This window comes from Scyliorhinus canicula, chromosome 2, assembly GCF_902713615.1.
Source record: "Scyliorhinus canicula chromosome 2, sScyCan1.1, whole genome shotgun sequence".
Taxonomy (NCBI): Eukaryota; Metazoa; Chordata; class Chondrichthyes; order Carcharhiniformes; family Scyliorhinidae; genus Scyliorhinus; species Scyliorhinus canicula.
The window spans coordinates 271,374,793-271,398,975 of NC_052147.1; the positions used below are offsets into that span (position 1 = coordinate 271,374,793).

At 47.2% G+C, this 24,183-nt stretch overlaps 1 protein-coding gene across 1 annotated transcript in view; it reads left to right on the forward strand.

The window, feature by feature from the left end:
- Positions 1-24,183, forward strand: part of LOC119962140 (contactin-associated protein-like 5) — a 1,413,266-nt gene that overhangs the window by 605,208 nt on the left and 783,875 nt on the right. Inside the window, exon 5 of the mRNA XM_038790064.1 lies at positions 20,790-20,993. Within this exon, the coding sequence (XP_038645992.1) occupies positions 20,790-20,993 (204 nt within the window). The remainder of the gene's footprint in view (positions 1-20,789; positions 20,994-24,183) is intronic.

Here is a 24,183-nt window from a genome sequence, read left to right on the forward strand (position 1 = left end):
GTTTTGCCTTTCAGTGGTCATGGCTTCAAGAAGGAGCCAGGAAAATATCAGTCAGATGAAAGTATATTTTCTGCTGGTTATATATTTGAAAAACAGTGGGAAAATGTAAGCTAATTAAGACAGTGGCTGTGATAATGGTGTTTATATATTGGTGAGCTTAGCAACACTGTAAATAATAAAATAAATAAATAATAACAAAAATAAATGAATAAAAATAAATAAATAATATATGTTCACCTAATATGTTCGGTGAACATATGTTTACCCAAGACAAGTTAGCAACAATGGGGGACAGAGCATGAATAGATTTGAATATATTTTCAGGGTTCGGGTTAGGAAGAGATACAAGGGGCGGGATTCTCCGACCCCCCACCGGGTCGGAGAATCGCCCGGGGCCGGCGTCAATCCCGCCTCCGCCGTGTCCCGAATTCTCCGTCCCCCGAGATTCGGCGGGGATTGGAATCGCGCCACGCCGGCTGGCGGGCCCCCCGTGGCGATTCTCCGGCCCGCGATGGGCCGAAGTCCCGCCGCTGACAGGCCTCTCCCGCTGGCCTGGATTAAACCACCTACCTGACCGGCGGGTTTGGCGGCGCGGGCAGGTGCCAGGGTCCTGGGGGGTGGACGCGGGCGATCTTACCCCGGGGGGTGCCCCCACAGTGGCCTGGTCCACAATCGGGGCCCACCGATTGGCGGGCAGGCCTGTGCCGTGGGGACACTCCTTTTCATCCGCCTTTGCCATGGTCTTCACCATTCGGAGACGGAAGAGACCCCCTCCCCTGCGCATACGCCGGTATGACGTCAGCAGCCACTGACGCTCCGGCGCATGCGCGGACGTACGCCGGCCGGCGAAGTCCTTTCGGCCCTGGCTGGCGTGGCGCCAAAGGCCGTTCACGCCAGCCGGCGGAGCGGAAACCACTCCGGCGCGGGCCTAGCCCCTCAATGTGAGGGCTTGGCCCCTAAAGCCAAGGGGCTGGTTTAGCTCACCGAGCTAAATCGCTGGCTTTTAAAGCAGACCAAGCAGGACAGCAGCATAGTTCGATTCCCGTACCAGCCTCCCCGGACAGGCGCTGGAATGTGGTGACTAGGGGCTTTTCACAGTAACTTCATTGAAGCCTACTCGTGACAATAAGCGATTTTCATTTTCATTAAAGGTGTGGAGACTTCCACACCTTTGGGGCGGCCCGACGCCGGAGTGGTTCACGCCACTACAACACGCTGGGACCCCCCGCCCTGCTGGGTAGGGGAGAATCCCGGCCATGGTGTGAAAAGAGAGGTGAAGATCCCTGCACAAGTGGATAGCACTATGGCTTCATAGCACCAGGGTCCCAGATTCGATTCTCCGCTTGGTCACTGTCTGTGCGAAGTCTGCACGTTCTCCCCGTGTCTGCGTGGGTTTCCTGCGGGTGCTCCGGTTTCCTCCCACAGTCCAAAGACGTGCAGGTTAGGTGGATTGGCCATGATAAATTGCCCTCAGTGACCAAAAAGGTTGGAGGGGTTATTGGGTTACGGGGGTAAGGTGGCAGTGAGGGCTTAAGTGGGTCGATGCAGACTCAATGAGCTGAATGGCCTCCTTCTGCACTGTATGTTCTATGTTCTAAAGTGGGTGTACTTTGCATTTACACTCTGAAAGCTAAAATAAAGCAATGACGGTAATTAAGTCTGACTTCCAAAGAAGTTACATCAAAGGGGGAAAGTATATTTAAGGAGATGATTAAACCTATGCAGGAAGCTGTTTTAGATCTCAGCCAACAGCACGAATACCTGTTTAATCCATACCAAAACGTATCTGCGGAGAAAGCCTGTCTTGAATAGCAAGATATTTGTTTTACCTAAGAAGCCACCCCAAAGAGACAGAAGGCATTGTGAGGTAACTGTTGCAGGATTTCTTTTTAGAGTTTAAAATCTGTAAGGTATTGTGGTGTGATTTGGGGTGAATTATCTATGAAGGTAGTTAAGATTGTTTAGAACTGTTTAAAATTAATGATACTATGTATAGCCTTTGTCTTAGTTCAGTGTACTTTTAGTATACTTTATTGTTGCTTATTTTCTTAATTTTTTAAATCACAAAACGTCTGGAACATCACTCTCTTCATTTCAAACTTTTCCTCACATTAAAGCGAACTGTAAAAATACAGTTAAGGGCAGTTGTTTCAAGTTTCCCGTCTGAGATTGGATGCAGCCTAACATTCAACATCAGCTCGGTCCCTAACAAAGGGCACAAGTGGTTGTTCGACGGTTCTACCATTGAGTTAGGTGGATGCGGTGGACCCGTTGCTTGCGGAATTTCTGTAGTGCTCTTAGTTATATTTGACTGTGCACCCCGGAGTGGTTAACATGACTGGTTGGCGGCACGGTAGCACAGTGGGTAGCACTGTTGCTTCACAGCACCAGGGTCCAGGTTCAATTCCGGGCTTGGGTCACTGTCTGGGCAGACTCTGCACTTTCTCCCTGTCTCTGCGTGGGTTTCGTCCCACAAGTCCCAAAAGACTGCTATGAGGTAATTTGGAAATTCTGAATTCTCCCTCTGTGTACCCGAACAGGAGCCAGAATGTGGCAACTAGGGGCTTTTCACAGTAACTTCATTGCAGTGTTAATGTAAGCCTACTTGTGTCAATAAAGATTATATTATTATTTTTGTTTTGAAAATCAAACCTAATTTGTACCCATGTGACATCATACCAGCTGGGTTGGCCAATAGGTTGAGGGCAGAGGTAGCAGTATTAAGCCCTTCCTGGACATGAACCTGATCGCGTATTGGAGAGGGGTAGGGAAGATCACATTTGGAAATCTTGCCGTCGCAATCCCATTTTTTTGCCTCTTGCAAGATTTGCCAGAAGGTATTATGGGATTTGCACCATGGCTCGCGCAACTGCTAAATTGTGGGCACGGACTTTTGTCAACTTGGACGTCCGTATTGTCAAGCAGGCAATAAAAGAGAATGCTTGTCAGGATTTACCCTGGACAAGAGTGAAATATCCCAATCGTTTCTGCAGCATAATTTATCTTCCTTCTTGAAGATCGTTGCAAATATTGCATTCCTGATCTGGGGTTTTGGCAGTGGTGTGAGAGGAGGGTGGGGGAGAACTATTTTTCCCTCCAAATCTGTAGGATGAAACCATGGAGTGTTGATGTGGCCAAAAGCCCACCAGTGTGCAGACTATTAATTGGAATGTTTGCCGTTTCTTTGGTAATGTGCAGACTGCAGAAATTCAATTGGGATGTTCATGTTCATTTAAAGATCTTGGGGCAGAATTCTCTGTTGGCTGATGGCAGAATCAGAAACACAATTGGGTGGAGAATCGTGTGTCAGCCGAAAATTGAGGCCAGCCCGGACGCGCGACGGAATGCCATGCCTCGACAATGGCATGAATTAATTCTGCGCCGCATGTGTGTTAAACGCCATTGGCATATCATTAACGGGCCCATCCCGGTACTCGCCAAGGCCACATCGTGCTCTGCCTCTGCCAGGAAGAATTGCCAACGGTGGAATTCATTTCTGGTTTTAAAAATCGGGAAACAATGTTTCCAGAGGCGCGACTGTGGGCTGCCAGTCCGACCTAGCGGGGGGGGGGGGGGGGGGGGGGGGGGGTGCCAGGGCCAAGATGAGTAGTCGGGGAGGGGGGGGTGACCAGGGGATGGGCCGTGGCATCACGGTGACTGCCGAGACGGACGTGTCCAGGCACAAACCACCATTGGCGTGGCCTACAAGGGAGACATCTTGCGCACCCCACTGACCCCCCAGCGTGGCCTATGGTTGCGCAGTGCGACACCGACGGTACGGGTGCACCTACCCAACCCACCAAACCAAGCCATCCCTCCACTCCACCCCGCCCTCAAACCCCTCTGTCCCGACTCACGACCGGGTGCCACCCGCCAGCTGTGCATCACACAACCCACCAAGAACATCGCCCATGGTGAGACACTTACAGGAGGATGCCAGACAGGGCTCCTAGAGGGTACCGCTGGCATGGGTAGCGCCAGTCACCGCTGCCCTGCGGCAGGGCTGAGTGCCAGGGCCAGGAACCCCCGTGGTGCCGTGCAGTGACCTGGCCAGGGCGCGGTGTCGAGGGCAGAATGCAAGGGGAAATGACTGGGGGTATGTGTGGGGATTAGGGAGGGGGGGAGGGGTCATGCGGGGGGGAAGGTCTGCAGTGATGGCCAGTGCCACCATGTAGCCCGTTGTATCTGGTTGGGCACGGGGGTACGCAGCTTGCTGAAATGTCTGCATTGTACCCCCTGCAGACAGTGGATTTCGGAATCCAACCATGAATGGTTTAGCTCACTGGGCTAAATCGCTGGATTTACAGCAGACCAAGCAGGCCAGCATCACGGTTCGATTCCCGTGCCAGCCTCCCCGGACAGGCGCCGGAATGTGGCGACTAGGGGCTTTTCACAGTAACTTCATTGAAGCCTACTCGTGACAATAAGCGATTTTCATTTTTCATTTTCATCCTGGCCGCCACAGCCCTGGGGGATGCATTGAGGGTCTCAAGATCTGCATCTGTGAACCGGGGTGCCCTTCTGCGAGTTGTCAGCTTGTTGGCTGGAATGAGTGTGTGTAGGGGGTGGAGTGCTTATATGTGGCTTTAGCTTTTCAGCCTCTCGAGTGGCAATCCCGACCCCAGTGAATCGGGCACTGTTTTTCATTGGAATTGCTCTACTTCCATGTGGCGTCGGTGGTAGCCCAGTAACGGATCCTGAATTGCTCGGGACCGGCGCCACTTCCGATTTCATAGAACCCCACCACCGATTGAGTCCCGGCATCAGCTCTTAGTCTCGGAAACAGAGAATCCGGCCCTTATTTTTGTCCAGTTGAATCATCCTGCTCTTAAACAAGTATCTTTCTCATTATTCAATAGGTAAAAACATTGTGCCACACAGATAGGAATAACTCAGCTTTGATGCCAGGATCATGCTGATTTTAATTACTGTCAGGGAACTTGTGAGGTTACTGCAGAAATAAAACATGATGGCTACAGTAGTGCCATGATAATAAGACTAATCTTTACAATTCTCATTCTTTGCTTTCAAATCCCTCCATCATATCCTCCACTCTATATCATATCCTTCAGCCTCCAATTTATCCTACATACTCCATCATATCCTACACCCTCTATCATATCCTTCACCCTCTATCATATCCTTCACCCTCTATCATATCCTTCATCCTCCATCATATCCTACACGGTCTGTCATACCCTACATCCTCCATCATATTCCGTACCCTCTATCATATCCTACACGCTCTATCATATCCTACACCCTCTATTATATCCTTCAGCCTCCAACATATCCTACATCCTCCATTATATCCTACAACCTCTATCATATCCTATACCCTCTATCATATCCTACATCCTCCATCATATCCTACACCCTCTATCATATCCTATACCCTCTATCATATCCTATACCCTCTATCATATCCTACAACCATCATATCCTACAACCTCCATCATATCCTTCAGCCTCTATCATATCCTACACCCTCTATCATATCCTTCACCCTCTATCATATCCTACACTCTCTATCATATCCTTCACCCTCTATCATATCCTACACCCTCTATCATATCCTACACCCTCTATCATATCCTTCAGCCTCTAACATATCCTTCACCCTCTATCATATCCTACACCCTCGATCATATCTTTCAGACTCCAACATATCCAACATCTTCCATCATATCCTACATCCTCCATCATATCCTACACGCTCTATCATATCCGACATCCTCCATCATATCCTACACCCTCTATTATATCCTACACCCTCTATCATATCCTACATCCTCCATCATATCCTACATCATATCCTACACCCTCTATCATATCCTACACCCTCTATCATATCCTACACCCTCCATCATATCCTACATCCTCCATCATATCCTACACGCTCTATCATATCCTACATCCTCCATCATATCCTACACCCTCTATCATATCCTACATCCTCCATCATATCCTACACCCTCTATCATATCCTACACGCTCTATTATATCCTACACCCTCTATCATATCCTTCATCCTCCATCATATCCTACATCCTCCATCATATCCTACACCCTCCATCATATCCTACACCCTCTATCATATCCTTCATCCTCCATCATATCCTACATCCTCCATCATATCCTACACCCTCCATCATATCCTACACCCTCCATCATAACCTTCATCCTCCATCACATCCTACACCCTCTATCATATCCTTCACCCTCTATCATATCCTTCACCCTCTATCATATCCTACACCCTCTATCATATCCTACACGCTCTATCATATCCTACACCCTCTATCATATCCTACACCCTCGATCATATCCTACATCCTCCATCATATCCTTCATCCTCTATCATATCCTACACCCTCGATCATATCCTACGCCCTCTATCATATCCTACACCCTCTATCATATCCTTCACCCTCTATCATATCCTACATCCTCCAGCATACCCTACACCCTCTATCATATCCTACAACCATCATATCCTACAACCTCCATCACATCCTACACCCTCATCATATCCTACACCCTCGATCATATCCTATACCCTCTATCATATCCTACAACCTCCATCATATCCTGCAACCTCCATCATATCCTACACCCTCTATCGTATCCTTCAGCCTCCAACATATGTCATAGAATTTACAGTGCAGAAGGAGGCCAGTCGGCCCATCGAGTCTGCACCGGCTCTTGGAAAGAGCACCCTACCCAAGATCAACACCTCCACCCTATCCCCATAACCCAGTAACCCCACCTAACACTAAGGGCAATTTTGGACACTAAGGGCAATTTATCATGGCCAATCCACCTAACCTGCACATCTTTGGACTGTGGGAGGAAACCAGAGCACCCGGAGGAAACCCACGCACACACGGGGAGGATGTGCAGACTCTGCACAGACAGTGACCCAAGCCGGAATCGAACCTGGGACCCTGGAGCTGTGAAGCATTTGTGCTATCCACAATGCTACCGTGCTGCCCTACATATCCTACATCCTCCATCATATCCTATACCCTCTATCATATCCTACATCCTCCATCATATCCTACACCCTCTATCATATCCTTCAGCCGCCAATATATCCTACATCCTCCATCATATCCTACATCCTCCATCATATTAGATCACATCCTCCATCATACCCTGTACTCTCCAAGATCTCTGCACTCGACCAATTCTGGCCTCTTGCATATCCCTAATTTTAATTGACCTACCATTGGCGGCTGTCTAGGACTTAATTTCTGAAGTTCTCTTCCCTTAACTTCCCCACCCTTTAACACACTCCTTAAAGTTGATCTGTCCGACCACGTTTTTTTGATCACATGCCATAATGTCTCCTTATACTGCTCAAATGTTGTCTCCCGTGAAGGGTGGTGCAATGTTTTACTGCATCAAATGCAGTATCTAAATGTAATTTATTGTTGTTGCAATCCAATGTTTGTGAGTTCAACTGCAGCGATCAGAGTCCAATAGCGGTCCAAGCATCAATCCCGGTGGTACACCATTTCCCACATTTTGCCAGTCTGCGTAGTTCCCTTTGACCATTTGTCCCTCTCTTCTGTTTTGTGGCCAGTTTGGCATCCATTCTGTTACCAGTGCCCTGGCCCCACATGCTCTGAGCTTAATCATTGACCTGCTAGCTGATGTCTTATCAAAGACCTTTTCAAAATCAAAATATATTACATCTAGAACAGTACCTTTCTCTACTGTCTCTGTTACTTCTCCAAAGAGTTCAATAAGGTTGTTCAAGTGCGATCTTTCGTTTTGAATCCAAACCGACAATTCATTATATTTTCAGCTTCAGTGATTTTGCTGCTATACCGTTGAGTACCAATCCCATGATATTTCTTGCCACTGACATTAAGCTAACTAGCAGATAGATAGTTGAACTTATCTAACTTCCTTATTAAAGTTAGATATATCATTGGCTGTCCTCCAGTTCTCTGGCACTATTCCCTTCTCTAATGAATTGTTATATATAATGTAATAGTTTCTCCGCTATCTCTTCCCTAACTTATTTTAATATGCAAGGACACTCTTGATAAAAGCCACTTTAAGCTCCCTGATGGCTCAGTTGATATGTCCCTGACTTAATGTGGAACTAAGCCACTGGTTCGATCCACAGTCTATGTTGGATTAACTGGCCTCATGAAAATGTATGAAGCTCAGGCTGAATTGAAAGTGCAGAATTTATCTTTGCTCTATAAGCTTTACTGATAATTTCTCATCCCTGGATCATGATAATTAACTGAAGCAAATATAGAAATGGTTACTAGGTGGAATTAATTACAGTTTAATGGTGTGCATCACATGAAAGAGTTTAAAAGCAAGCTCAGTGGAATGAATTGAAAATCAGCCCATGTTTAGTCCAGTACAGGAATTCAGTCACTTCTCCCAATATAATCGTAATTAATTTGGACCTATAGTTCTCACACACTGCGTATATGTTTGAAAGACCTTCCTTGAGGTCCATATCCTGGTTCATTTGTTCGTATTTAACACCGAATGCATTGAGAGGGTTGACTCAGGGTATTTATAGCTCCTTTCACGGTTGTTACTGAGATTAGCTACTGAAGCATACATGAGGACCAAACCTTGGATTTTCATGGCCTGCACACTCAGATGTCTAGTTGACACCTATGAAGCCCAACTTTTACAACGTCCTCTTCCCTCCCAGCTCTGTGCTATGTTAAATCCATCACAGCTAGAATTCATTGACCTGTATAATATTTCATCCATGAACCTACAAAGTGATGTTCCTTCACTGTCCCTGGGTCAAATTCCCAGAACTCTCTCTGTGGCAATAGCATTGTGTCTGCTCCCACAAGACAGGCACTGCAGCGGTTGAAGAAGGCAGCACACCATCACTTTCTCAAGGGTATTTTAGGATGGGCAATTCATTTTGGCCCAGCCAGCAACACCTACATCCTGTGACTGAATATGAGAAAAATAACTGACCACCACTGCTTCCACCTTCTCGTGCACTCATATCAAAATTAGCAATCCTGTGTGACCGGTCGCCCCCCAACCTTTACATCTTTCTCAAGCCACAGCATGATGTGGAGATGCAGGCATTGGACTGGGGTGAACACAGTAAGAAGTCTTACAACACCAGGTTAAAGCCCAACAGGTTTGTTTCAAACACGAGCTTTCGGAGCACAGCTCCTTCCTCAGGTGAGGAACAAACCTGTTGGACTTTAACCTGGTGTTGTAAGACTTCTTACCAAGCCACAGCAAGCATTATTATTTACCCTTCAAATTCTGGTTTATTGTGCATTTCCCTTTACTGTTGTTGGCAGGGTCTTCAGTCCCCACGTCCCTTCACTTTGGAATTCTGTTCTTAAACTCCTGCTGTCCCTTTCCCCATTCTCACCATCCAAAGTTTTCTCCAATTCTGTCTCTGAGTTCACCTAATAGCTCTCTCCTCAGTCTTCATGGCATTCTCGAGAAAGTGCCTTGCGCGATTTTGTTATGGGAAAATCATGACAGAAATATTAATCGTTTTGCTCTGCTCTGAGTAACAGGAACTTCAAAGTCGCAGATTGGAATCTTTTCAAAGATATTACACACAAGCTATCACCTCCCTGCTTCCCATTGCAACAAATAATTCAGAATGACAGTAAGATTTGTATTGCTAGTTGAACAAAGTGTTATTGGACTGCAGATCAGTGCTCGAAGAAAAAGATGTAGGGCCCTCCACATTATTGGGAGGTCCTGAAACACTTCACAGTTACAGGTTTCCCTTGAATTGTGGTAATGTAGGGAAATGTAGAAGCAAATCATTGCACGATTCCAACAGCAGTAATGAGATAAGTTACAATTAAATTTTTTATTTCAGGTAGTGTACCTTGGCGATGAATGTCAGCCTGGACACGAGGACATGTTTGTCCATCTTTTGACTCGTGTTATATAATCTTTAACTCTCAGTCTCAGAGGACAGATAGAGTCTTGCTCAGCCTTTTCATTCACAACACACACACAGATATTTAAAAATAACAACTCGGGAACACAGAAAAGTCCTCCAAGATGTTTCATCAAAAGGTAATTGGACAAATGTTGGATATCAAGTCAAAAAATTAGTTTGTTAAGGGGGCAGCTTTACTGAGGGTTCCAAGAGATGGAAGCTAAAAGGGTTTAGAATGCGGCCGACACACATCCACCAAAGGTGAGGTAAAAGGAGCAAGGATGTACAAAAGGCTACGGGTTGGATTTTGAGACTATATCCAGAGCATGTGTCTAGTCTTCTGACCAAACAAATCGGCGTTGCACCCGCGCCGATGCTCCGCCCGTTGGGGGGCTAGCACCCGCGCCATGTAAAGCCTCTGCAGATACGGACAGAGAATTGCTGGGACCATGGTCACAGCATGTGCAGGGCGACGACCTGCAGCGGTCGCGCCATACAACATAGCACGGACGCGCGGACGTGGCCTGTCAGATAGTGCCACCCTGTAAGCCCCCTTGCCACCCCCAGACCACCCCCCCCCCCCCAGCGCCCATCGAAGCCCCACCTGCCAGCACAATGTCTTCTCTACTGACTGTGGTGCTGTTAGACACAGTCTGCTGCCACCATGTGAGAGCCCTAAAAATGTGAGCACACCCGCCACACGTCGTCGGAAAGTCACCCCATTGGGGGCGGAGCATCGAGGGAGGGCCTCGGGTGACTCCCCAACGGCGTGCGGCGTACTCAGCGATGATGCCGTCTTTGAAGGGACGGAGCATCAGGAAATCGGCGCTGCCCCCCCGATTTCAACGTAAAAATGGATTCTCCGGCCAATCGCCGAATGCGATTTTCCCGTCGGCGATTGGAAAATCCAGCCCCACCTTTGGAGGAATCTAGAGTCCACAGAGGGTTGAGAGCTGGAGAGGGTCACTTTGATGGTTGGGTGGGGTTGCAAGGTGGGGCAGTGAGAGGCCATAAAGGGATTTAGACACAGGACAATATTTTTAGGTTTGTAGTGTTGTGGATTGAGAGCCAACACAGATCAGCAACAATGGGATAAGGGATGAGTGGGGCTTTTGGATGACTGGAGGTTTGTGGGATGGTGGAGGATGGGAAAAGCCTTCCAATTCCGTCCTTGCCAGCTTCCCAAATGAAAAACTAATTATTGGTTGGCAATGCCATTCTTATTTTTTCGGCTGTGCAGAATGCATTCGTTTCTGAAGCAGAGATATCAATGAGAGCAACTTACCCTTGATCCATGTAATGCAGTTTTGAAGTTTAATACCTTGTTTCAATACCTCAGAAATTCTATACTCAAAACGATATGCTTTTGCTAATGAAGTGACACGACAGTGATCCAGTGTAATAAAGGAGTTACAGAGTATCAAAATTAATATAAATATATTATAGCACGTTTTGATAATGCGCCTTCAGCAGCTTCCTCGATGCCATCTACAATTTAATTAAATTCACACATGACACTTCATTTCACATTCATGAATGCAAAGAATTAGCCTCTGCTTGCTTGCCCCCCCCCCCCCCCCCCCCCCCCCCCCCCCCCCTCAGCCCCCACCACCACCCCATAATATTCTTAACGCTTTACAGTCTCCTTTTGTTTCCCTCTGGAATTTAATGTCAAACAATCAGAACCAAATATTAATTTCATTGAAGCTCTGAGAAGAATTATTAACTGTTGTTCACAAGAGTGGGGGGGGGGGGGAAATCACCAAGGGAGTAACCTACTTTTGAGTTTTATGGGATATAATTAACATACTATTCAGAAGACTCCACAGTTTACGAGCTTATCTGTGCAGTTTTATTTAAAGAGAGATTATCCCCCCCTCAGTTAATCCTTTTTTATTGAGTGTTCAGAATTCTTTATTGGATTTAATGCTACAATTAAGTAAACAATTTTTTGCTGGTGCGTTAAGTGATGGTCTTGGTTCATGGCAGCATAACTTCCCTCTGTCAGTAGATTATGGGTTCACACTCCAGACATAACCTCAGCTGGCACTTCATTACTCTGCAGGTCACTGCGACACTGAGATGTAGCCACGCATGGAAGAGATATCCCTCCTCTGCCCTCACCGTTCTCTACCTCACTCCAGCCTTTGAAGCACCTGGCACACCATCCTTCTTCAATGCTGCCTCTCATTGATATCATCATGGATCTGTGATTGTGTCACTTCAGTGTTGCTTCCTTATTCACTCTCATGTTTATCGCACCAGCATTGGGAGCCATACATTCAGTTACCTCGGTCAAAAGCTCTGGAATAACTTTGCTAAACCTCTCTGCCTCTCTCCCCTTCTCCCCTGCATTCGTTACCTCTACAGATTATCCCTTAAGTGGCTTTTTGTGTCACATTTGATTGCACAGGGGCTGGTTTAGCACAGTGGGCTAAACAGCTGGCTTGCAATGCAGAACAAAGCCAGCAGCACGGGTTCAATTCCCGTACTGGCCTCCCTTAACAGGTGCCGGAATATGGCGACTAAGGGCTTTTCACAGTAACTTCATTGAAGCCTTACTTGAGACAATGAGCAATGATTATTACAATGCTCCGAAATGGACATTGAAGCGTTGCTGGACTAGGGACCAACATAGGTCAGCTAGTTTTGGATATCTTTCTCAGCAGAGTTTTGGATGGACTGATGTTTATGGAAGGTGGAAGGTGGAAGTTAAGGAGACCAGCCGGGACACCATTGGAATTGCTGGGTCTGGGCAGCACGGTGGCGCAGTGGTAGTCACGACTGTCTCATGGTACACGGCGCCGAGGTCCCTGGCTCGATCCCGGCTCTGGATCACTGTCCGTGTGGTGTTTGCACATTCTCCCTGTATTTGCGTGGGTTTCGCCCCCAGGACCAAAAGATGAGCAGGGTAGGTGTATTGGCCACGGGAAAACATTAATTGGATACGTTCAATTTTTAAAAAATATATTAAAAAGGAATAGCTGGATCGAGAGGCAATTGTCGTGGTCATAATGAATGGTGGAGGAGGCTTGAAGGGCCGGATAGCCTGCACCTTCTATTTCCTACGTGTGTTCGTATGTTTCTATGTATGTTCCTATGTAGCAAAGGGACTGGATGAGTGTTTCAGCGGCAGGTGAGCTGAATTAGGGTCGAAGATGGACAACAGAGGTGGAAGTCGGGGGTCTTGGTGAAAAGATGATATAGAGTCAGAAGCTCAGGTTAGGGTCGAGTCGGACATCGAGCATGGTAACAGGATGCTTCCATGTTAGACAGTAGCCAGGGGGTGCAATAGCGCGAATGGTTAAGGAACAAGAGATTGTGGATGGAAAATGGTGTCAGCCTTCCCAATATTTAATAGGAGGAAGCCATTGCTCATCAGTATATATGATGGACAAGTAGTGTGACAAAGCAGACTGAGGGGAAGCTTAAAGAGACGTGACATTGGGGTAGAGCTGGGTATTGACAGCGAACATATGAGCTTGTTTCAGAAATTATGGAGCTCTGATGTGGATAGTTCATTTGAAGTGTTGCCATCGATCCTGCACATTGGCATCAAAATTAGAATTTGAAACACAAAATGTATTGATGTTTTGTCCACCAAATCATCAGCTATTGAATTTTATGCTTAATATGTGTTTTAATTGCCCAGTTGATAAATCATAGAGCTCGCATTTCAAGCTGGTGGAATGTTATAAACTGCTGTTCTTATAACTAGTGTAGCAATACAGCATAGGAACAGAAGAGTTGCTCAACACAACAAATAAAACAAGGGGCTGGATTCTCCGGTGGCCGGCGCTGAAATCGCGTTCGGCGAACGACCGGTGAATCCGAGTTCCCGACCAAAATCAGGGGCACGCCGCTTTCCCGATACTCCGCCCTTTCCAAAGCGGCGTACTCTCGCGCGACGTATAGACGGCCTCAGGACATTGCCTGAGGCCTGGCCCCGATGCTCCGCCCCCGACCGGCCGAGTTCCTATCGGCTTGGGTCACGCGTGGTCTCACCTGACGGGAACTCAGCGTGGATGGCTGTGGACTCAGTCCAGCGCTGCCACAGTCGGGGGAGGGCCGATCCACGGGCGGGGGGGGGGACATTATTCGGGGCTGGGGGCACTGTGGGTTGGTGGTCCGGGCTGCGCGAGCCGGCCGAAGGGGAGGACTATTTTGTGGGCTGGGTCCGCAAGTGCCCTCCGCCATGTTACACAGCACGGCCACTGCAGGCTGCCGCCATGCACATGCGCGGCCAAGGACCTGGCAATTCTCTGGGGCATATCGCCCGATGCCGTCCTGCTAGCCCCCAGCAAAACGAGGAATCGGTGGCCGTTTTGAGCCAGTTTTTCTGGTGTAAAATGCTACCGTTGCCACACCGACGTGGGGACATCGCCACAGAATTGGAGGATCCAGCCCAAGGTCTGTTTAGTTTGTCTCCCACCATCTTGGTAGTTGCATGATAGAAAAATAATGGAGTTGATGACTAATCATAGCAATCAATTTCTCACAACTACTCCACAGCAGACCCAGCCATGATATAAGGAAAACCCCAGCCATTTTGAGAGCTTTGGGAGCCGATGTTACCTTTTTGCCTTCCAAGCATGCTACTCGTGCCATATCCCAAATCATTGATATGCTCTATTTCAGAAGAATATTTTCTGAAAGAAACCTATTTAATTTCAATGAAAAACGACCCATGCTTCAATCATCTTCCGAGGGAGGCTTTCTGGAAATAAACAATTCACTCGCTGACATTTTTCTGTCACATGGATTAGTTTTGGATTTAATCTTCTTCAAGCACAGCCCTTGTCCTCCGGATCTACTGTTCCCCGTCCATTTTGTCAGTTGAGTGTAAAGCCATTTATCTGAAAAACACTACAGTGCAAGCATTATCTCACTATTTAATTTTATTCAAGGCATCCCACATACATTTGTGATGACTGGGTATGTGGAATGTAACTGTGCACAAGAAAGAAATGAAATATGGTCTGTTTTCTTTTAGTATCAAACCAACCAAAGCTAATGCGCTGTCCAACAATTCAGGAGACTTCCTGACATGTTATATATAAAAGCTTCAAACTATTGAGACTGTCTCCATTAATAAAATTATGTTTTCTGACAATGTTGTGGTGGACTATTGCTTAAGTAAAAAATTCATTTCTTTTTACAGGTACGGCATGCTTATATGAAATAATAAAGCCATTTCAACTTATTATTTGAGTATCATTTTTAAAAACCTTTTTCCAACTAAGGGGTCATTTAGCGTGGCCAATCCACCTACCCTGCACATTTTTGTGTTGTGGGGGTGAGACCCACGCGGACACGGGGAAAGTGCGCGAACCCCTCACGGACAGTGACACAGGGCTGGGATTGAACCCAGGTCTTTGGCGCTGTGAGGCAGCAGTGCTAACCACTATGCAATTGTGCTGCCCTTTGAGTATCATATATGACACAAGCACCTACTAATATATCTCTCTTTCTCCTTTCAATTATAGTGTAAGTATAATTATTAGTGATAAGCCCATGGGCATTTGACCCAAGGCTCCGAGAAGGCAATGCCAAGTTAGACAGGGAAATTCAGAGTGATGAGTCATTATTATAGCTCACATAATTTGTCTCATGGTAAAATGCCAGTTGAATTGTACCCCAGGAGTGCCCATCCTTCCATTGTCACTTTTCAATTGTACATCAGTACCAGTGTCCTACTTAACATCATACAGTTCCCAAGTTGCTTGTGGTCCTGGCTGCCCTCCCTCTTTCCACATTCTGTAAACTTACACTGATTCAAAACACTATTGCCCATACCCTATCATGGAGTCTGTTCACCCCTGTACTTACTGACCTTCGGTGGCCCCCAGCCTAAAACACCTCAAATGTAAAATTCCCGACCTTGAGCCCCGCCCACATCTCGCCCCTCTCTCTTTCTGTGATTCCCTCCAACCTTTCCATCCTCAGAGACGTCTGCGTCCCTCCAATTCTGGTCTCTTACCCATCCCCAATTTTCTTCAGTTCACCATTGGCGGCCATGCCTTCAGCTGCTTATTGCCAAAGCTCCGAAATTCCATCCCTAAACATCCCCGTCTCGGAGAATCAATATTGTCTGAAACCACTCCCGTGAAGTGCCTCACAATGTTTTTTTTTGTTGATCAAGTGTATGGTGGTTTTAGAATGTTTGTGGACTTCTCCTCACTTATATGTTTGGGCCTGATGTTCACTGGGCATAACACCTTCTCATTAATCCTCATCACTTCACTTTACAGCCTTCTAAATGTCATTAACTGGTGAACATATGCTAATTAATAACAATTGTGTGGTCCTGATTCCGGCTTCAAGTCCGCAGGCTTCACGTATGCCAGCTTTTCTCATCCTGTGCAACATGTGAGTCTCATTGGTCTCTAAGCTTCAAAAGGTGGGAGAATATTCAGCATGGTTTATAGAGATCTGCCTTTACCTGCTGTTTAGAACCATGCAAGGGCTGCTTTTGAGAAAGCAGGGATGACAATTATACTGTATGTTGTCAGACACCCAATTCTATGCTATCAACTTTACCTCCTCAAAGTTCCCATTCCCATCCATCACTCCCTGACTTTGAGAGCAAATTGGCCACCTCCATTTGAGGCCAGTGGTGGTGGCACATGAGTTTTCATTCAAACCGCATTATCTACATCTGTAAGAAGCTCCACGTTATTTTAGGAAGCTCAACGTAAAGAGATTAATATAATATAATAATCTATATTGTCCCAAGTAGACTTAAATTAACACCGCAATGAAGTTACTGTGAAAAGCCCCTAGTTGCCACATTCCGGCACATGTTCGGGTACACAGAGGGAGAATTCAGAATGTCCAAGTTGCCGAACAGTGCATCTTTCAGGACTTGTGGGAGGAAACCGGAGCAAACCTATATAGACATGGGAAAACGTGCAGACTCCACACAGAGAATGTCGAACCTGGGACCTTGGAGCTGTGAAGCAACAGTGCTGACCACTGTGCTACCGTGTTGGCTTTACAATGGATAGGTGGCTTACTCTGCCACATTAACACCTCCGCAATGATGAAAATTCACCTGAAAAATAAGTACCTTTCAGTAACTCTCCAAAAGGCTACTGTCTGCTTATATAAACGGTAGAGGCATAATCAAGAAACTCGGTGAAGATTCAGTGGCTATAACTTGTGCCAGCTCTTTGAGAGAGCTGTCCAATTGGTATAAGAATATAAGAACATAAGAACATAAGAACTAGGAGCAGGAGTAAGCCATCTGGCCCCTCGAGCCTTTCAATTAGATCATGGCTGATCTTTTGTGGACTCAGCTCCACTTTCCGGCCCGAACACCATAATCCTCAATCCATTTATTCTTCAAAAAACTATCTATCTTTATCTTTAAAACATTTAATGAAGGAGCCTTAACTGCTTCACTGGGCAAGGAATTCCATAGATTCGCAACCTTTTGGGTGAAAAAGTTCTTCCTAAACTCAGTCCTAAATCTACTTCCCCTTTATTTTAAGGCTATGCCCCCTAATTCTGCTTTCACCCGCCAGTGGAAACAAACTGCCCGCATCTATCCTATCTATTCCCTTCATAATTTTATACGTTTCTATAAGGTCCCCCCGCATCCTTCTAAATTCCAATGAGTACAGTCCCAGTCTACTCAACCTCTCCTCGTAATCCAACCCCGTCAACTCTGGGATTAACCTAGTGAATCTCCTCTGCACACCCTCCTGCGCCAGTACGTTCTTTCTCAGGTAAGAAGACCAAAACTGAACACAATACTCTAGGTGTGGCCTCACTAACACCTTATACAATTGTAGCATAACCTCCCTAGCCTTAAACTCCATCCCTCTAGTAATGAAGGACTAAACTCCATTTGCTTTCTTAATTACCTGTTGCACCTATAAACCAACATTTTGCGACTCATGCACTAGCACACCTAGGTCTCTCTGCAAAGCGGCATGTTTTAATATTTTATCACTTAAATAATAATCCCTTTTGCTATTATTCTGACCAAAATGGATAACCTCACATTTGGCAACATTGTACCATCTGCCAGACCCCAGCCCATTCACTTAACCTATCCAAATCCCTCTGCAGACTTCCAGTATCCTCTGCACTTTTTGCGTCACCACTCATCTTAGCGTCGTCTTCAAACTTGGACACATTGCCCTTGGTCCCCAACTCCAAATCATCTATGTAAATTGTGAACAATTGTGAGCCCAACACTGAACCCTGAGGGACACCACTAGCTACTGATTGCCAACCAGAGAAACACCCATTAATCCCCACTCTTTGCTTTCTATTAATTAACCGTGTAATTAATTAATTAACTATTAATTAATGCCGTGTATCATTCCTCTGCCTTTGAACAAAACAAACAAAGAACAAAGAAAAGTACAGCACAGGAACAGGTCCTTCGGCCCTCCAAGCTCGTGCCGAACATGCTGCCCGACTAAACTACAATCTTCTACACTTCCTGGGTCCGTATCCCTCTATTCCCATCCTATTCATGTATTTGTCAAGATGCCCCTTAAATGTCACTATCATACCTGATTCCACCACCTCCGCTGGCAGCGAGTTCCAGGCACCCACTACCCTCTGTGTAAAAAACTTGCCTCGTACATCTGCTCTAAACCTTGCCCCTCATACCTTAAACCTATGCCCCTGAGTAATTGACTCCTCTACCCTGTGGAAAAGCCTCTGACTATCCACTCTGTCTATGCCCCTCATAATTTTGTAGACCTCTATCAGGTCACCCCTCAACCTCCGTCGTTCCAGTGAGCACAAACCAAGTTTATTCAACCGCTCCTCATAGCTAATGCCCTCCATACCAGGCAACATCCTGGTAAATCTCTTCTGCACCCTCTCTAGGGGCTGTTTAGCACTGAGCTAAATCGCTGGCTTTGAAAGCAGACCAAGCAGGCCAGCAGCAAGGTTCGATTCCCGTAACAGCCTCCCCGAACAGGTGCCGGAATGTGGCGACGAGGGGCTTTTCACAGTAACTTCATTTGTAGCCTACTCGTGACAATAAGCAATTTTCATTTCATTTCATTTCATTTGGTGCGGCCGCTCCTGGAGTACAGCGTGCAGTTCTGGTCACCACATTATAGGAAGGATGTAGAAGCTTTGGAAAGGGTTCAGAGGAGATTTACTAGGATGTTGCCTGGTATGGAGGGAACGTCTTACGAGGAAAGGCTCAGGGACTTGAGGTTGTTTTCGTTAGAGAGGAGAAGGCTGAGAGGTGACTTAATAGAGACATATAAGATAGTCAGAGGGTTAGATAGGGTGGACAGTGAGAGTCTCTTTCCTCGGATGGTGATGACCAACACGAGGGGACATAGCTTTAAATTGAGGGGTAGTAGATATAGGACAGATATCAGAGGCAGTTTCTTTACTCAGAGAGTAGTAGGGGTGTGGAACGCCCTGCCTGCAACAGTAGTAGACTCGCTAACTTTAAGGGCATTTAAGTGGTCACTGGATAGACATATGGATGAAAATGGAATAGTGTAGGTCAGATAGGCTTCAGATGGTTTCACAGGTCGGCGCAACATCGAGGGCCGAAGGGCCCGTACTGCGCTGTAATGTTCTATGTTCTATTTCTAACGCCTCCACATCCTTCTGGTAGTGTGGCGACCAGAATTGAACACTATACTCCAAGTGTGGCCTAACTAAGGTTCTATACAGCTGCAACATGACTTGCCAATTCTTAAATTCAATGCCTCAGCCAATGAAGGCAAGCATGCTGTATGCCTTCTTGACTACCTTCTCCACCTTTGTTGCCCCTGTCAGTGACCTGTGGACCTGTACACCTAGATTTCTCTGACTTTCAATACTCTTGAGGGTTCTACCATTCACTGTATATTCCCTACCTGTATTAGACCTTCCAAAATGCATTCCCTCACATTTGTCCAGATTAAACTCCATCTGCCATCTCTCCGCCCAAGTCTCCAAACGATCTAAATCCTGCTGTATCCTCTGACAGTCCTCATCGCTATCCACAATTCCACCAACCTTTGTGTCATCTGCAAACTTAATAATCAGACCAGTTACATTTTCCTCCAAATCATTTATATATACTCAGAATAGCAAAGGTCCCAGCACTGACCCTGGCGGAACACCACTAGTCACAGCCCTCGAATTAGAAAAGCACCCTTCCATTGCTACTCTCTGCCTTCTATGATCTAGCCAGTTCTGTATCCATCTTGCCAGCTCACCCCTGATCGGGTGTTACTTCACCTTTTGTACCAGTCTGCCATGAGGGACCTTGTCAAAGGCCTTACTGAAGTCCATATCGAAAACACCCACTGCCTTACTTCATCAATCATCTTTGTGACCTCTTCGAAAAACTCCATCAAGTTAGTGAGACACGACCTCCCCTTCACAAAACCATGCTGCCTCTCACTAATACGTCCATTTGCTTCCCTGTCTCGAAGAATTCTTTGCCTCATGGCGTTGCAATTTTTTTCCCTTCACATATTTATCTGATTCCTTTTAAAAATTGATTGTTTGATCTGCTTACGCCACACTTTCATACAGTGAAATCCAAATCATAACTCGCTGCTGAAAAGAAAATCTCTGCCCCTCAGGATTAGTGCCTTTGCCATTCACCTTTCATTTGTCCTTTGGTTACTCATCTGTCTGCTGTCACTGGGAAGTGTTTCCTCTTGTTTACTGTAACAAAATCCCGATGGTGTGGTCACAGGTGATGAAACGCAAGGGGGTTAATTATTGGAATTCAATTCCCAATGTGTGACCAGGCTTCAGCTGTGCTTGCTTCCTCATGTTTGAATGGGTGTTGGGTAAGGTCTGGGTTGGGGGATGACGGTAGGCGCAAAAAATGGAGAGAGGCAACCTGTGGAAGAAATGACCTTTTGTGCTTGTGATTTTACAGAGTCGGACATGGCTGATTTTGACGGCAGAAGCTCGCTGCTCTACAGATTCAACCAGAAGAGTGTGAGCACGGTAAAGGACATGATTTCCCTGAAGTTCAAGACGTTACAAAGCGATGGAGTGGTCCTGCACGGAGAGGGTCAACGGGGTGATTACATCACGCTGGAACTCAAGAAAGGCAAACTCTCACTGCAAATCAATCTCGGTAAGGATCGTGTTGCAGTACTTTAAGACAGATGGGATCTGCGGCGGGAGCAAAAAATTGTACGAGATGCCCATTTACGCCGACGGAATAATCCGTTGCGACTGTCTCCGCTTCCTGCCAATGACATGACGGGAATCCCGCCATTCAACATCGGGAAGCCCATTGCATTAAATTTACATCTTATTGTCAAGCCTCCATGTCTGATAATCCCTTGCGACAGGTCTCCCGGCATGGACCTGGCCAGCAGAACCCACCAGAGGTGTTCAGGTGAGTTCATGAGTCAGGCGGGAAAGGATCCTGGCACTGCTCCTGGAACTGCCCACTGGTGTTCGTGCAGGAGGGGTGTTCAGGGGAGTGGTGTTTGGGAAGGATTCTATTATCAACTTTTTGTATCGGAACACTCTTTAAAAAGGGTGCCCCATCTTTTAAAGCCTAAGTTGCTGGCGGAGTGGTCTGTACCTCTCTGCTGAAAAATGGGAAAATTCCACCTGAAGAGTTTCACTCTTGGAAGAACTGGAGCTTCACGGCGTATCTCATTAGCTTAAAAAATTATCCCCTCTATAACCATGAACTCAGGGCGAGATTCTCCCATATGGGGAGAAATCGTAAGGCTGGCGTCAAACCCGGGCGGGTTTGACGCCAGCCCCCCCCTTCCCGACCGGGAACCGATTCTGGTCCCCGGTCGGGGCTAGCAGCCCGACGCCGTAAGCTCCGGCATCACGGGTTTAACGAATTTCGTTAAGCCCGCTTGCCGGAGTTAGCGCCAGCTGACGCGTCATATGACGTCTGCCGTGCATGCGCGGATTGGAAGACTCCAACCTGCGCATGCGCGGATGACGTCATCGCGCATTTGCGCGAACCCCGCGCATGCGTGGGCCGGGTTGCCCCTCAGCCGCTCCGCAAATGGATACTGCGGGGCGGCGGAAGGAGAAATAGTGCGCGGGCATCGGGCCCGCTGCCCGCGATCGGTGCCCACCGATCGCGGGTCCATGGCACCTTTGGCACGGCCGTGGTACTGCCGTGCCAATCGGTGCCATGGTTATAAAATGCGAGTGTTTACGGCCGTTTTTACGAACGGCCAGACCAGGTGTGTTTGCCGTTCGTAAAAACAGCCGTAAACGGCTGGGAACTCGGCCCATCTATCAGCTGTGAATCGCTGCCGGCAGGAAAGGCAGCCATGTGAACTTAGTGCCATGGGTCACACAGGTGACTCCCAGACAAACCCCATAGGTGCCCTCTGACCACAGCCGACCCATCAGCTGTCTGGGCATGCTCCAGCACAACCAGTGGCATCTTGTTGGCTGGGATAAGTGTGTGTGGGGAGTGTAATATGTGTGTGCGGCTGCAGCTTGTCAGCCTCCCGAATGTCAATCACGGACCTGGTGAATCCCGCACCGTTTCTCATTGGAATCAATTGTGTTCCAAGAGGTGCCTGTGCTAGCCCCTCCATTGTTGCTGAATCAATCAGGTTCGCTGCCAGTCTTACTGCTGTGAAAGTCCAAGGAATTCTGCGTCGACTTCAACAAAAATGATGAATCCCGCCGACAGTCTTTATTGTTAGTGTCACAAGTCGGTTTAAATTAACGCTGCACTGAAGTTACTGTGAAAATTCCTTGGTCGCCACACTCTGGTGCCTGCTTTGGTACACAGAGGGAGAATTCAGAATGTCCAATTCACCTAACCTGCACATCTTTGGACTGTGGGAGGAAACCGGAGCACCCGGTGGAAACCCACGCAGACACAGGGAGAACGTGCAGACTCCGCAGACAGTGACTCAAACCGGGACTCGACCCAGGTCCCTGGCTCGAAAACAACAGTGCTAACCACTGTGCTACCGTATGTGGTAGGGGGCTCATTAGGTGGAAGGCAGGAGTGCCTGGCGTCCATGAGGGAGTTGCTTAGGGGTATAGACTGGTGTTGGGGTGGGAGTTACGTTGGGAGGCCTTGAGGGGAGGGTGCCACCAGTCAGTGGGCTTTTGATGCAGGTCCTTTTCCCCATTCCCACTTGAGATGTAGGCTTGGTCATTCTTCTGTCCCCACCCCCTCCCACCCCGCCCCCGCTACACACCCCCGCCGCCCCAGATTTGTCATTCACATGCCAACCTAAAAATTAAGGCAGGGCCGGAAAAGTCACTTAAATGGCAATTGGTGCACAACAGAAGGAGGCCATTCAGCCCAATTGTCTGCACCGGCTCCCAAAAGAGCTACCTAGATAGTCCCATTCCCTAGCCCTATGTCCGAAGCCCTCTAAATTCATCACTTTCAAATATATAGCTCTCTTCTGAAACCTCCTATGGAACCCGCCTCCATCACTCTCCCAGGCAGTACATTTCAAATGTGAACAAAGAAATTTCTCCTCACCGCACTCTTGTTAACAATTTTTACTTGTGACCCCTCGTCACTGACTTACCAACTAGCAGAAACAGGATGTCCTTCTTCACTCAATCAAAATTGTTCAGAATTTTGAACACCTCAATCAGGTCACTTCTTAATCGTCTCTGCTCCGATGGTGTTTACTGCACGTGCATTCTGGATCGCATTGATGCTGCTGTCGAGATTATGGAGAATTGCGATTTGGCGTGAAATTGTCGCCCGCCATGACTTCGGTGGTGCAACCGATTCTCCGCCCAAATCGTTTCCCAATTCTGGCATCAGCCGCGGAGAATCCCGCCGCCTACGTTTCAATCTCCTGCCTGATGGGAGTGATGCTCCAAATCAGCCACATGTTGTTCAAGGGCTGCTAATTTCCAGCACTTCATGTAGATGTGACTGCCCTGGATGCTTCCCACATCTTGCACACCACACACATCACACGCTTTCCCAGAATCCCTGCCATCTTTCCTGGTCAAGGTGATGCACACTGCTGAGGCCACTTAAGGGCCTTAATTCGGATGGGGGGGAGGGGGGCAACCCGAGGACCTGCCTGCTGCAGTGTAAAATCACCACCACATCAGGACAGGCTGACCTCACCTGATCTCTTCCTGAAGGATGCAATTTCATGTCTTTACCCCGCTTCAAAACCCATTGGGGTCGGAAGTGTAAAAGTCTGGGCACAGACAGGAGCAATGGACGTGAGATCAAATCTTGAGATCCGCAAACAGCTTTCGCAAAGAGGCACCTAAACACTTTCAAAGGATGCTACATAGACTATAGAATGGCTGCCTTTGACCTCAGTGTGCAAGGACACAAC